General features: G+C 38.5%; 1 protein-coding gene across 1 annotated transcript in view; it reads left to right on the top strand.

Annotated features, from left to right (window-relative positions):
- Positions 1–16120, top strand: part of LOC126977218 (huntingtin) — an 80174-nt gene that overhangs the window by 24353 nt on the left and 39701 nt on the right. The window contains exons 13-24 of the mRNA XM_050825927.1: positions 1472–1668; positions 1929–2048; positions 2978–3233; positions 5931–6105; positions 7928–8176; positions 9118–9275; positions 9777–10247; positions 11120–11280; positions 13353–13446; positions 14018–14117; positions 15287–15381; positions 15862–16113. Of these exons, the coding sequence (XP_050681884.1) occupies positions 1472–1668; positions 1929–2048; positions 2978–3233; positions 5931–6105; positions 7928–8176; positions 9118–9275; positions 9777–10247; positions 11120–11280; positions 13353–13446; positions 14018–14117; positions 15287–15381; positions 15862–16113 (2328 nt within the window). The remainder of the gene's footprint in view (positions 1–1471; positions 1669–1928; positions 2049–2977; positions 3234–5930; positions 6106–7927; positions 8177–9117; positions 9276–9776; positions 10248–11119; positions 11281–13352; positions 13447–14017; positions 14118–15286; positions 15382–15861; positions 16114–16120) is intronic.

Genomic DNA, 16120 nt, shown 5'->3' with positions numbered 1-16120 from the left:
CAAATGGGTGTTACTGTCCGCTAACTGTCCTCTGACGCATCGTTCGTAAATCTGCAATGCTTTTTTGTCGTCCATCTATCGTAAAACTACTTAGAAAAATAAAATAAAAATAGTTAACTATTTTTTCATGGCAGTCAGAGAGCTGATCTATGGTATAATTCATAGTTTCTCAACCTTATTTTGCTCACAGCCCACTTTGAGAATATGTTTTTTTCTAGGGTATTTTCGTGCATTTATTTGCCTTTTTAGACTATATTTTTTAATCAACCCACGCCCCATCTGCGCGCTCTCAATGCCCCCTAATTTTCTCTGGGTCTTCTACTGCCCCCCCGAAAGTCTCAAACGCCCACAAGGAGGCGTTATCGCCCACGTTGAGAACCTATGGTCTAATTGATGGTAGGTGATTACTTCAAGTCATGGGCGTATGCGATGTTGGAGGTTCTTATATTGAAATGATTAATTCTGACTGCGATAATAAGCCCCTTTATTATGCAATGCAACTACTTATATATTAGTTGGAGCAATGAGTGTGTGCATAGGTGTATAAAGATGACACACACGTTTTCTAATAAACTAGATCCACAGATCTAACTATTCATAGTTTAGCTTTGAAATATGAATAGATTGCTTACCGTAAGTATTTAGTGTCTAGCGTAAGGAAAAATTTTACGAGTGGGTGTTAAACAGAAGTTTGGTTATAAAATAACGGACTAAATTAAACTAAATTAGCTTTAACACTAGTGCTATATTTATTTAGGTTCAAAACGAGGTAGGCACTGCCTAATTCCCTATATGATATGCGCGCCCCTACTTCAAGTAAACAAACCTACAGTTGTGGATCACAATCCCTCCGAATTTTGATATTAAGATAGATACCAGTGGGAGGCTCCTTTGCACAGGAAGCCGGCTAGATTATGGGTACCACAACGGCGCCTATTTCTGCCGTGAAGCAGTTATGTGTAAACATTACTGTGTATCGGTCTGAAGGGCGCTGTAGCTAGTGAAATTACTGGGCAAATGAGGCTTAACAACTTATGTCTCAAGGTGACGAGCGCAATTGTAGTGCCGCTCAGAATTTTTGGGTTTTTTGAGAATTCTGAGCGGCACTGCATTGTAATTATTTGCATTGGAATGCAGAATTACTAACTTTTAAAAATAACAAAGTCTTCTTTCAGTAAAATAGCCTATCTTCGATATTTAAGGTACTTTCCCTTCATGTCCCATAACCTTGGGACACCCTGTATAGCCTGTATATGCTTAACTTGGGGCAAGATAATTTGTGTAAAAAGTGTGTCAATATTATATTATAACGTAACAGACTATTGGTATCTCATTTACAAACGCTGATAGCGAATCTAGTGTCCATCTTCTATCTACGCCTATAAATGATCTAATACTAAAACGTGTAATTTTAACATTTATAATTGGTATCTTTATTATTATTACTATTTTTTTTTGATAATTATTGTAGGGCTTATCAGACGAGATCCACTCGGCGGTGAACCACACGCTCTCCGCGTTGACACAGCTTCTACGAACGCTGAGCTACAGCGTACATTGGAACCTTCTAGAAGATATCTTGAACGCTCTAGTTGCTGTTGAGAAGAACAAGTACTGGTTGTGCCGTGTCAACTTGATTAAGCTTTACGAGAAGCTGCCGTTTCAAAGGTCAGAGCATATGAAGCTATGTTGAATTATTAATAGAAGCTGTTTACAACGAAACAATTGTATTTATTCAGCATTTATCATCGCGGAACTTCAAACATAGTAATGTTTATGGCGGGTACTGACGACATATATTTTATTAATTTGATCCCGATATTTCTGCTGAGGCGTTGAGAAACTTTTGACACATTGACACTTGTCACTAATAGTACATCAATCTGTCTACAGCAGAAAATATTAAACATTTGTCGGTATGATTTTAGATTGTTCATGCTGAGCAGAGAATACTTGAGAAGAAGCAGCCAAGTGATGTCAACTCTGTACAGTCTGCTCGCCGACCAGGACCAGAAGGTCAGGGCAGCCGCAGCGCTCGCCATCACCAAGTGAGTCATATAGTCATTGTATGGAGGGTTCGGTTAACTGCTATCTTTCTACTAGAAGAGAAGGAGTGTTCTGAAGAGCCAAACCACAGATTTCTGCCACCACACATTCATCAGATTCTATGTGTGCGGTTCTCATGAAATTTTTTACTTCGGTTTTTAGGACCATATGACATTGGTACCTTCAATAGTAATGCACACAAATACTTTAGCATTACGTAGAGACCTTGATAAATTGTGTGTTTTCTACTGCATTTATCACGGGGAGTGTTTTGAAGAGCTATTTGACTTGGTCCACCACCATAGCACACAGCAATCTTCACCAACTGGCTGTGTGGCGTTTGTCCACACTGCGGATTTAGTGAAATTTTCTTCTATCAACCTAATTATGGAATATGCTTCCCTGTGCAGTGGTTCCAGGACAATACGACATGGGTTATTCAAAAAGCGCATACACCTTCATCTACATCCAAAATGTTGAGCGAGGAACAATTCTTCTGGTGTTGCAAGACAATATGGGTGGTCACTTCCATCATTTGATCCGTATGTTCATCTGTACTTCTACGAATACTCTACACATGAACATCATCAGGGATTCCCCTCTATATATGTTATATAGAGGGGAAAACGAGCAAGAGGGTCGCGGGATGGGGAGAGGTGAGGCAACCAACTATGGAAATCTACCCATGGACAGCAACAGGGGTCAAAGAATACATTGCCGGCCTTTAAGGTGGGAGTATGTTCTTTTCTTGAAGGTCCCTAAGTCTTATCGGTTCGGGAAAACCGTAGTCGGTGATTCTTCAAAGTGGCTGTACGAGGCAAGAAATTTCTTGCAAATCGCTCGCTAGTGGAATGCCAGACGTCAACGTGATTTCGAAATATATAGTATGTAAATATAGAACGATTTCTACAGTTATATAAATTAATTCCAGTATCATCCCAGTTATTTTCCCGCCACCGAGATCGTCACCAATAACTATGCTGGCTGAAACAGCCGCGCAGACAAGTGACGTGTTCTCGTTCAACGACGACAAGTTGTCCGTGGAGCTAGTGAGGGACATGTTCTTCTACCACGACCTGCCGGAACAGATGACGCGCGGAGATGTGCTGCGGGAGTCTGATAATCTGTTGCTGATCGTTGGTGAGCTCGTGGGCAACATTATGGCTTCCAAATGTGAATACTTAACGGTAAGTTTGCGTACAAATTATTTTCTTAGGCTGAGATCTGTAGAGCGTACTCAGACTTTACTTACGCAAAACTTAGCTAAGTGTAAGCTAAGCATAATCTTTGAATTCGTTGTTAACCAACTTCAAAAAAGGAGAGGAGGTTCTCAATTCATCGGTATGTTTTTTTATGTTTGTTACCTCAGAACTTTCGACAGGTGAACTGATTTTGATAATTCTTTTTTTTTGTTTGAAAGCTGGTGTTCCAAAAAAACGAATATATGGTCCCTATGTTACTAGGATTCGATTAATTAATAAGTTTGCATAAAAACACGCAATTATTTTTATACTTTTTAGTGCATGTTATCTGTATTCCTTTTTTGAAGTCGGTTGTTTTATTGTTAAAATTTTTATGCTCAGTTGACATCTGAAATTAATAATTATGCTGTGCTTAGAGCCTGTCCACCCGAGGACAATGCGTGGTTTTGTCGAATCGTTTTTTTTATGATTCATTGTTTTTGACGGAAACAGTGCTTTTTGAATGCCAATGTTCACACGCTTCATAACTCGTAAAAAATGACGAACACGTAATTTTATTTATTATGTACTGTATCGTGTTTTTTGACGAATTGTCATTGCCGTATTCCATGTGAATGCGCCCTTAAGCTAACGTGGCCCAATGCTAATGTCAAGTTCGCCTTTAATCACACTCAGCTATGTTAGTAAAGTCTGAGCCAAGTCTCAAGTACGCTCTATAGATTTCAGCCTTATTCTTAGGGCTTATAACTTTACGGAAAAATCAGAACTCTTATCAAGTGAGGGAGGGTTTCGTTAATTCAAAGGAAATGCTATACATAAGATGTATAATAAATAGGGTTTCGGATTCTCGCCTCCGTAGCTTTCTTAAGATTTGGAAGAACAACGGTGATGGAATATGTCCAATAATATATTATATTACATATAATTCCGTGGCCATCTGGAGGGCAAAGCCAAATTGGCTTCGAAGAAGCTGGGCGTCATTAATAGAGCACGGCAATACTTCAAGCCGGCCCACATTCTAGCGCTCTACAAAGCGCAGGTCCGGCCACACATGGAGTATTGCTGTCATCTCTGGTCTGGCGCACCCCAGTATCAGCTCGATCCATTTGACCGCGTGCAACGCAGAGCAGCTCGAATTTTCGGGGACCCAGTGCTCTGTGAACGGCTGGATCACTTGGCGTTGCGTAGAGACGTCGCTTCATTGTGTGTCTTCTACCGCATTTATCACGGGGAGTGTTCCAAATAGCTGTTTAACCTGATTTCTGCCGCCGAATTCCACCCCCACCATCTGCTTTCTTTCACGTACTACAAAGCTGAGGAATGAACTTCCTTGTGCGGTGTTTCTGGGACGATACGACATGGATACCTTCAAAAAAAGCGCGTACACCTTCCTTAAAGCTCTTGTAACGCTCTTGTGAAGTGAAAAAAAATGTTTTGGTGCACTCCAGTATCAGCTCCAAACCATTTGACCGCGTGTAACGTAGAGAATTGGCGGGGACCCAGTGCTTTGTGAACGGCTGGATCTCTTGGCATTGCGTACAGATATCGCTTCATTGTGTGTCTTCTATCCCATTTATAACGGGGAGTGTTCCGAAGGTCTGTTTCACCTGATTTCTGCCGCCGAAGTGCCACCAATTAGGATATCAACCCCGACATCTGGATTTGTGGCGTTCCTCCACAGTTCGGTTTTCAAGGAACTTGCTTCCACGCACAAGGTTCTTTGTGCGGTGTTTCCGCGACGATACGACATGGGTACCTTCCAAAAAAGCTTGCACAACTGTCAAAATGTCAAATAGTTGACTTTCACCACGGAGCACCCTGTTCTTTCTACATTGGCCATGTACCAATGTTTTATCAGTTTGAGAAATCATATGTACGTTTTTTATTTAACGCTTTTTACGGCAACCCTTTTTGTCATTCCCCTGGTAAAACATTCCTTGTAGTATGAAGCTGAGGTGATCATGAACCAATCAGGTGACTGTATTGTATGTAAGCCCTTTTTATATCCAAAACTTTAACTTATTTCGATAGTATTTTATTTAAAAGTTTTCTTGGTCGCATTCTTCATTTCTGAAGGTCGTGTCCGTAATTCAAAGTTTTCGTAACGTTGGTCACTAAAGCGCTTCCACTCCTTTCGGTCCTCGGCCTTCCTTATTGCGGTTGTAAGTGGAAGGCCAGTGAGTATCTTGATCTGGCCCGACCAGTGGGAGGCTCCTTTGCACAGGAAGCTGGCTAGATTATGGGTACCACTACGGCGACTATTTCTGCCGTGAAGCAATTATTTGTAAACATTACTGCGTTTCGGTCTGAAGGGCGCCGTAGCTAGTGAAATTATTGGGCAAATGAGACTTAACATCTTACGTCTCAAGGTGACGAGCGCAATTGTAGTGCCGCTCAGAATTTTTGGTATTTCAAGAATCCTGAGCGGCACTGCATAGTAATGGGTAGGGCGTATCAATTACCATCAGCTGAACGTCCTGCTCGTTTCGTCCCTTATTTTCCGTCCGCGTGGTCTTTTGCCCTCCACCTTGGCTATGACTATCAGTTTGTCTAAATTACTGGGAAGGCGTTGGGTAATGTTGCCAAAATACCCCATGATCTTTTGACAGCAAATTGTGGACAATCTTGTGCCAATGCGAAGTTACTTCAGTATTATTCATAATATAATGTATATAATTTCAGCAAGGTTCACTAGAAGCCCTCCAAGCAGTGTGCCGCAGGTGGTCACCTTGGAAGCACCCGGCTGCGTACAGCACTCAGGGGATCCTCTCTTACTGCCTGTCAAGTCTGGAGTGCTGCAACACTAGTGTCGTTGTCCGGACCACTCTGTTGGATCTATGCCACATGGTCTATCCGGGTATGTAGTTCTTACAACGGTTTGCTTTTCCACTAATATCAAACTTTCGTGGTAGTTCTCTTATTCTTGGTACGCATAACTAGGCCTTTTCTATTACTTTATTTCACCCGACGTTTCTTGAATTTCGCAGAACGCGTTTTCACCAAAGAGGATGTAAATACTACCTAATAAGAGGCGGGATTGCCTAAGTAAAAGTGTGCCTTAGTTTAGTATGAAACGTGCAGTGAGATTTAACATAAGTTTGAAATAGTAACAACAATATGGCAACGAAGTATAATCCGTTTGAGTTTGAAAACGTCGTACCATAATATGGTCGTAAAAAGTTGAGCTCGCGAGACGAACATACAATAAACTCAACAGCCAGTCTTTTCAATCAAATAGAGTATTTTACAATGGCTGTAATATAAATAACATATTAGTTTGTAAGGTGCTGCATCCAATATATGAGTTTTGTTTAAATAATATAAATTATATCATTAAAAGGAATAAAGAATATACTATATAAATATAAATTATCGTATATTGGATGCATCAGTCTTTATTGTGTGGGAAAGGTTATTATAGCATAAACGATTTTCTTAATGACACCACGGACTGGGATTAAAGCGAACACCCTCAGGCTCTTTAATTATTAATGTTTATTGTACGATATTACATTGTAATCCATATTTTATATAAAAAAAAAAAAGCCCGCTGAGTTTCTTGCGCCCATTCTTCTCAGGTCTGAGGCAGTCTCTTTTGAATGGGTGGTAGATTTTGACGTTCAATAAGTGATTATAAATCCTATTTTGAATAAAAATATTTGAATTTGAATTTGAATTTAGAGCTTGAATTCATTGTTTGTGTAAGGATGCTAGGTGAACATGACTGTCATAATTAGTAATTGCATCCAACAATTACAATGATTTATTAACTACTAGCTGACCCGACAGACGCTGTTCTGTATATAATAAATAAAATAATGTTATTATATGAATTTATCAATAATATATCATAACATCAAAAATTACTTCGTAAAATATGCACCCTGCTGTCGTAATGAAATTGTTTCACAGCAGAACTGTCAAACCGTGCGTCAATAAATTCTCTCATAGAAATTATGTATGGACACATCAAAGGAAAAACAAATTTGTTGTTTTTAATTAATTCACCTTTTAAACCTTCTCTGGACTTCCACAAATAATTCAAGACCTAAATTTGCCAAATCGGTCCAGCCGTTCTCGAGTTTTAGCGAGACTAACGAACAGCAATTCATTTTTATATATTCCATGCCATATAAAGTAATAAAAAAATTTTTGGGGTGTAAAAAGTAGATGCAACCGATTCTCAGACCTACCAAATTTATCGTACTACAATTATTGTAAGTATGGATCCATTGCCATCTTGCAACCCTATAGCGGATTTGTGGATGGAACAGAATAATATAAAAATCGCGATACAAAAATAGGGGTTGATCGTTGAAGGTTGAAATTTTTTGGTTGTATGTATTTTTAAGGCTGTATCATAAACTACAAAAAATTACGTCCAAAAAATAAAAATAAAAATTTATTGACCACCCTTAACATTTAGGGGGATGAAAAATACATAGCAGCCGATTCTCAGAATACTCACCTACTGAATATGCATATAAAATTTGGTAAAAATCAGTAAAGCCGTTTCGGAGGAGTAAGGTTACTAACATTGTGACACGAGAATTTTATATATAAGATAACACGTCAAACAGGTACCACAAGCAGCACCCGTTCACGATTTGACGCATGGACCACCCATCGCTCCCTTTTCTGACTTGTAATCGTAATTCGCAAATGATGTTATTCCACAGTTGAAATTAAAAACATAATGCAGAGCAAAAAGAATCGGGATATGTTTGACGCCGATTTGAGTGAGCCGCGAGAGAAATGGCATCACTTAGAGAGCGAGACAGTCGCATCGCTGGCCGAGAAGTTTCAACAGGTGACGCTAAAGATGCTCAATTTGCTCGTGCATCTGATAGAGGAAATCAACCCTAATGTACATCTGAATACGAGCGGGATTCCAATACCAGGGAGCTCGGAGTGGTGGAAGACACATGGTTTGTTAGAAATTATTATAATTAAAATAATATTTAATAGTGTAGATAGTTACTGTAGAAAGAATATCTTGGAATGGTTAGAGAATAATTTCGTCGCATTCGCACACACAAAAATGACAATTATAAAATATTACATAAAAAATTTAACACTTCAGAACTATTACAATTATTTAACATTAAAAAGTTTATCTCATAGAAAAATCAACTTTCATTCATAATTTCTACTACAGTCTTACGAATTTTCGATCAGGCCACTTGTCCCAAGAAAAGTGCTCATCGCCGCTAAAGAAATTTTCACTTCAAAAAAAATTGGTATTTATAATACTAGGAACAATTATAAACTTATTATGCTTACTATTGTCTAAATCAATTAAGAAAGTGTTTCGTAATTTTTGTATTGATGTTTGGTTCGGTCAGAATCTTTAAAAATCATCATTATTACCTGAAAAATTATGATATATTTAGATCATTACGTGACCAAAGAGTATTCACGCCTCACCCGTTTACCTCATTTATTTGCATTGCTAATATTTATAGATATTAGGACACTTGGGTCAGTGGGCCAATGGGTTACCATAAGGATCAACCATTCACGAGTTGGTGGATGGCCTAGCCATTTTATGTGTCACACGTTTTAAAAAAAAAAACACCTGCTTGTAGCTTTGTTGCTGGCTGGCAAAAGTATTAATTGTAGTCTCCCTTTGTGTTTGGATCGCTTTTTATAAAACATTCATTACAATGCAGTGCCGCTCATAATAAAAAAGAAACCCAAAATCTTAAACGGCAAAAAACAAATGGTCCTTGCAAATTACTGTTTGACGACAGAAATAGACGCCTTTACTTCACACACATTTTTGTTTTGTCCACATTTTGTGGGCATTCTGTGCAAAGAAGCCCTCTGGGAGAATTTAAGGCGCATTATCAGTAATTATATATTTCAGATTCGACGTCTCGAGATGCTGATGATAAAATACCGAAGAAGAAGTTGAACGAACCGGGCAACAGTCTGTTGCGTGCTAACTACGTAGGCCATTTCTATACAGAGCCCATATATATGAAGCTGTATGACAATTTGAGAGCTACGTACTCTAATTATAAGGTTGGTTTTACTTTTTATTGCTGTATGTTTTTCAGATCTAGGAGGATGAACGACACTGATCTATATAAATAGCACTGGACAGGCTGTTCCATATGTTTGACATCAATTTTTTTGTGCCTATTTGAAGCGCCACTCGCGAGCGTCCAGAGAACAAATTTTGACATATAATACTAATGGCTGCGAAAGAACGTGCAACACTCTTAAGTATTTTTGCATTTTGAAATTAATTTCGTTCGTTTTCCGTGTTATTTATACTTCAAGAATACAATTTGTATTATACGTCAAAATTAGTTCTCTCAACGCTCGCGAGTGGCGCTTCAAATGGGCACAAAAAGTTTGCTGTCAAACCTATGGAATAGCCTGTGCAGTGGTATATAGACAGGTCAGTGGGCCCTAGTGTGGGGCTGGGTAATTTGTATATTTTTTGGACCTATTTAACTTGTAATTTCAAAAGCATTAATGTATTACATGTTACTTCTAAATGTATTTTATTGTTAACAGATTAATCTGGAATCAAAAAGCAGCATATTTTATGGATTCCTATCAACGGTTTTGAATTCCCTCGCGATACAATTGGAGCTGTCAACAGAAAGAGAATTCGGACCGATTACAGAAGAAATACTCTACTACTTAAAAACTATAATGCCACTATGTCCAGACAAGACTGTGTATTCGGTCACACAGTTACTAAAATGTCTGTTCGGTACGAATATGATAAATCAATATGCAGATTATATGAGTATAGATCGAGGAACAATTAGACACACTGAGAAGGATTTTTTTAATGATGTGATGTTGGTAAATTGCTTTGAGCATGTCATTGAGGATACGCGGATGATCAAGGAGAGAGATTACCTGATGGCCATGGAGAGCTTCCAGAAGAACAGGTCGGATCGGAAGTGGAGTAATAATAAAAGGGAGTTGGAACGATATATAAGGCTTTTTGAGCCCGTTGTGATACAGTCCTTGAATGTGAGTAATAACCATTAGAAATTATATTTGAAGTATAATTTCAGTAAGTCTTTCGCTTCTCCCGTCGACATTACTGGGCTGATCAAACTTAATATGTTCTAAGAAAATTTACTGAATTAGGCGTTACTTTGCGGAAATCCATAATTATACAAATGATTTAAGTTTTCTTTAGTGTTAATTCCGCTAATATTTGTTTTTAAAACAATTCGACACGTGTTTCGCCTCTACACGAGGCATCCTCAGGACGTGTTGTCTCGCCAAAATTAGTCTCGTGCCAGATTTTGGCGAGACAGAACGCTTAATATGTTCTGTCTCAAAGTCTTGTCTTTAAGCGTTTTCTTCTTTGTATGTCATTGTCTTTAAGCGCAATTGAAATGCTGCTTAGAATTTTGGATTTTTAAAGAATCCTAGCTGCGGGTAGGACTTATAACTGACCATCAAATGAACGTCGTCATTACCTTGTCACTTTTCTTAAAAATTTTTTTTTTTGTTTTGGCTAAAACAGTATTATCCGAGTTGTTTTTATTATTATTTTTTATGAAAGTAAGGGACGAGACGAGCAGAACGTTCAGTTGATGGTAATTGATACGCGCTGCCCATTACGATGCAGTGCCGCTCAAGATTCTTAAAGAACCCAAAAATACTGAACTAATTCCACTAGCTACGGCGCCCTTCAGACCGGAACATAATAACGCTCACACATTACGGCTTCTCTGCGCCGTTGTGGTACCCATAATCTAGCCGACATCTTGTGCAAAAGAACCTCCCACTGGTAAGTTGTAACGCAAGACGACGGATGGTCACTCTTTGGGTGTGAAATCCTAAACAGTGTTTTATTTACATTCAACTGTATTTAAATAATTATCCCGCAGACATATACATTACAAAACGATACGGCTCTTCAGTGCGAAGTGCTGAAGCTGCTGTGCCAGCTGCTAGCACTGCGGGTCAACTACTGCATGCTGGACAGCGACCAGGTGTTCATTGGGTTCCTGATTAAGCAGCTCGACCTTGTGGAGCAGCATGAAATCCCGTATGTACACACCACCAGATTATTTTTGTGTATTTGTAATATCATCCGGAACTCTAAGCTTAGAGCATACTTAAAGGCTGGCAACGCAACTCTTAAACCCTGGTGTTGCAAATGTCCATGGGCGGTTTCTTCACTACTTCCTATCCGTGAGCTTCTTACCTGTTTGCCCCCTCTTATATAAAAACTGTCCCTGCCGCTACTGCACATGAGTAATGACACCTCCCATCTCCTCTTCTTCTCCTCTTTTTGCCTCCAACTTCACTCTTGACGACAAGGGAAAAACACGCGGTGTCAGAGCTCTATGCCTGAAGTACAATTCCGACAGAAAACTGTTCGGCGAGTTCTGTTTTCGTTGGACGTCAGGAAGTCGAGCGGGCGGGATGGCATTTCTCCCATCGTGCTCAGAACGTGTGCCTCTGAGTTTATTCCGGCAATCCTACTCAAACTGCGTAGTCTCGGACTCTTGGAATCAACCCTTGTCCATCCGATCCAAATAAAGGACACGCTTCGGACCCAGTAATCTACAGGCCTATTGCTATTACCTCCCTGCTCTCTCCAAAATCATGGAGAGCATAATTAACTCTGGTGTTGCAAGAGCTTAGCTTACCCTAGTCAGTGCTATGATATTGGCCGGAGCTTCTCTGTGCGGTGTTTCCAGGACGATATGACATGGATACTTTCGAAAGAAACGCGTACACCTTCCTTTAAGGCCGGCAACGCTCCTGTGGCTCCTCAGGTGTTTGTGTGTGACGAGAGTGTGGTATGCTCCTTTGCCCTCTCTTCCATAAAAAAAAATTGCTAATAGAGCGGTATGAGTACGTATTTTGTGTGTACCAGTATACATTGCAGGTTTTGGGCATTAGATAGTAGTTAAAAAGAATCATTAGTATTTGACGCATTTTTGAAGTGAAAACTTATGTAGCGGCGTTGAGCACTTTTTTGGGATGGGTAAAAAATGTTAAACTCGCGTCAGGACACGTGGCCTGATCAAAAAATCGTAAGACGTTTATGTAATTGTCATTTTTGTGTACGATAGCGTACTAAATGAATATTATATTTAACCACATAAATGCTAGTACTTTTATGCTTATAAAAAAGCAATTCGTGTGAAATTATTTCCTAGTCATTCCAAAATATTCAAAAATGCACAACTTTAATTTTCAAGTTTTCACTTCTGACGGTACTCCCGGAGCGCAAACCGTTTATTTATTGTACGCACAATTTATTTCGTCTCACACTAAACACAACCTGTACTATGGATGCTAGAGAATGATGTTTAATACAATACATATTATACAAATACACTTCTCGAAAACAAACAATGATATTCATGATACAAATATTTGTATCTAGCGTGATTTGGACCCGAGACCCTTACTTTATAGACTCGCGTTACTAAACAAACTATGACATCTCGTTTTTATGATTCGTTGATGATGCACACACACACAGCGACTTGACATAAGAAATTTATTATCTTAAAACTAAATAACTCATGTGTTGGTTACGCTCTTACTGTTAATGTCAAACTATACGAAAGACACCTTAACTACATATTATTCATTTAAATTATATTAGTGGGCGTTGAGGTAAAATTGTGATTAACTTAGTATATAAATTTAAGGGTAAATGTATACACTAAAGTCCCAGCCACTGTTCAGGCATTATCTATAAATAAATTTAAATGTTTTATAAAAAAAATGGCTCTGTCGTAAATCCTATTACTCCACTGCTGAATATCTAAATGATCGAACAGCCTGGGACTAGATTGTGATTATTTTATAGCGATAGAAATGACTGTACAATATTGTATATTTTTATTGAAAAGAGCGCAAAAAAGGATGCTGGGAGAGTTCCTTGCGCCGCTTCTTCTCTCTCAAAGCGCCATTTGTTTCCGAAGCGGTAGTAGTATCTAGTAGTTATCAGAAATGACATCAAAAAGAATTCTAAAGGAATAAATTTTGAGAAAATAAATGCCTTTTATAATAATATTTGTCTTTGTCAGGCCTTTCTCCAGCAGTGGAAGTCTTCCGGCTGATGATGATGATAATAATATTATATTTTTTTTCCAGCAACTGCTGTGGCCTTGTGAACAGTATCATGTTGTTTTTGGTACAACTCTCCACCTCTAAACATCACACGAAGCAGATTATTGAAATACCAAAGGTATGTCCATAATTATGTCTCTATGTTATTTATTTCTAATGATTTTTATTTTCTTTTTTTTTATGAAAATACGGGACGAGACGATCGGGACGTTCAGCTGATCCGGATTCTTGAAAAGCACAAAAATTCCGAGCGGTACTACAATTGCGCTCGTCACCTTGAAACATAAAATGTTCAGTCTCATTTGCTCAGTAATTTCACTAGCTACAACGCCCTTCATACCGAAACACAGTAATGTTTACACATTACTGCTTCGCGGCAGAAATAGGACCCATAATCTAGCCGGCACCCTGTGCAAAGGAGCCTCCCACAAACATTACTACACACGAAATTTTTTTAACTAAACAATATTAAGAGCGAAACAATTGGGAACAATTCAAACCACAGAATAGCTTATTTATGTACAACACTTGTAGTGCAACAAAAATTAAAGTCATCAAATCTTTTTTCGACGGCGACTTCCGTACGACGTAGCGAATTGTACGTTTCGCTTTTGGGAATGGAAAATTATTCAACCGTGTTTTTCAAATTCTGAATTTTAAGTTATTATTGCGAATATTGAATATTCTAGCTCATCCAACTATGCGATGGCTTAATGGCATCGGGAGCCTTGGATGAGTGTATAGCGGGTTTGGAGCCCGTCGCGATCAAGGTGTTCAGCAGTATGGGAGGTGAGTACAAACTATCTTTTATGACTATGTGTTGGAATAACCAGATTTATCTTTAGCTTTTAAGCATATCATCCGTAAGATATATAATATGTATGCTATGTATGAATTACTTTAAAATTAAACGTATTTCGGGATTGTGTTGATGATGTTATGAGACGAACGGCTTGTATGAAAGGATTAATGCGTGAAGAGCAGTGAACGCTTATAAAACATGGAAGCAGTCTTGTTATACTATTTATCTACACCCATGCTTTACTTAAATCTTCTATTAAAGATTCTGAAACAGTTAGCTTATTGCCAACATTAAAACACCCAATGTCCTAATAACCATTACATGATCCAAACGAGTGTTGTAATGTTGTACTGAATTTCATAACAACACTCCTTTGTTTTTTTTCGATCCCTTCATGGGCAAAGAGTCTCAACAGACAGTCACATTCTTATTGCTCGATGCGTGGTATCCGTATAAATTTCATTTTCACACCGCCAGATATTTTAAACGCTGCAAAAGAGCATAACATTCAAGCGAATTTTAATAATTGCACTATACAAAATGTAAATTAGTACTAAAATAAATAATTCTTTCATTTATACTTAGTTTATTTGTATATAATCAGTAATGGATGATATTAGGTTACTACTAGGACTGGCTGTTTTAATGTTGGCAATAAGCTAACTGTTTCAGAATATTTTAGAGGATTCAAATCCTGGGTGTAGAAAAAGTCTTGTATAAACTGTTGATAATTAGGTATTAAAACAATCATGTGATACTTATCATAAACCCACATTCGTGTTTTGATTCCCCTTATTACACAACAGTTGCATAAATAACTATTACAGTTGATCATTAGCGCCAAAAATTTATACAATTAATTCATAGTACAGTAAACTATCACTCCTAGGTCCATATTAGAATGTGGTTTGTCAGTTACATTGACATGCGACCAACGTCATTTACGTGATTGGTTCTCGGCATGACATGATTACAGTAACCGAGGGTAACTGGTTCGCGCTTGGCATATTGTCACTATTTGTCAGATATGTGGACGATGTATGCGTTATGTATGAGAGGATCAGTCATGATAAAGGAGTTGGATTTTTGAACTATAAATATTAGCTAGACTAGTCTTAAAAAATCTTAAAAAAAAAACATTATTGCATCTTTGCAGGTGTTAGCGTTCTGGGCAGGGCACAGCAACAAGAGTTGCAGGCCACACGCGAAGTTCTCTTCTACATGCTGCAGAAAACTATGCATCAAGCTAAGGTACGTAAAACGGAACATACCCGAGCTACACAAGTCTTTGTAGCAACTGGCAGTTGATTATTCAAAAGTTTTTTTATTTGCATAAACATGTTAATCGGAAGTTACATTCATTTTTATAATTATGTACGTGTTTGCCATATATTAATTACGCGCAAATTATACAATGTAAACATAATAAAAATCTAACGATTTATTCTTATTCATTATTTTAATATAAATGAGTGTTAGATGGCGTTAGCCGTATCGGGTGAATGTCTCGCATAGCTGGCAATATCATTTTCTAGCACTAATTATATCTGAATTGTTGTTGCAGGCTGTAAATTTCTGGTCCTTCGAGCCGGATATATTCCTTTTAAAGCCACTGTCTCATCATAATTTTTCATGAGCATTTCATTTTCAATATACTAGCTATTTCATCTTGTACACAAACAATAAAGTCAGTAATCAATAAAGTAATGTAATATTATTGTTGTTCCACAGGTTCAGGAGTTGGTTTCGTGCGTGCTGACTCTGTCTCAAGAGCACCCGGAGAGCTATTACCGCTGGTCAGAGCTGGCGTGCGACACACTGCTCAACCTGCTCAGCGAGCGCTCCATTGAATGCGACAGTGCTGACGGGCTCGGCGTGAGAGCGCTCGAGTCGCTACTCGACTGTGTGTATCGCGACGTGTTGCTCGAGCAGTGCCGGATTGAGCTGATATTAAAGATATTGTTTAAGGCGCCGCCTGAACAGGTCAGGA

This window comes from Leptidea sinapis, chromosome 44 (genome assembly GCF_905404315.1).
Source record: "Leptidea sinapis chromosome 44, ilLepSina1.1, whole genome shotgun sequence".
NCBI lineage: Eukaryota > Metazoa > Arthropoda > Insecta > Lepidoptera > Pieridae > Leptidea > Leptidea sinapis.
The sequence above is the reverse complement of the archived record's forward strand: the minus strand, read 5'-3'. Positions and strand labels throughout refer to the sequence as shown.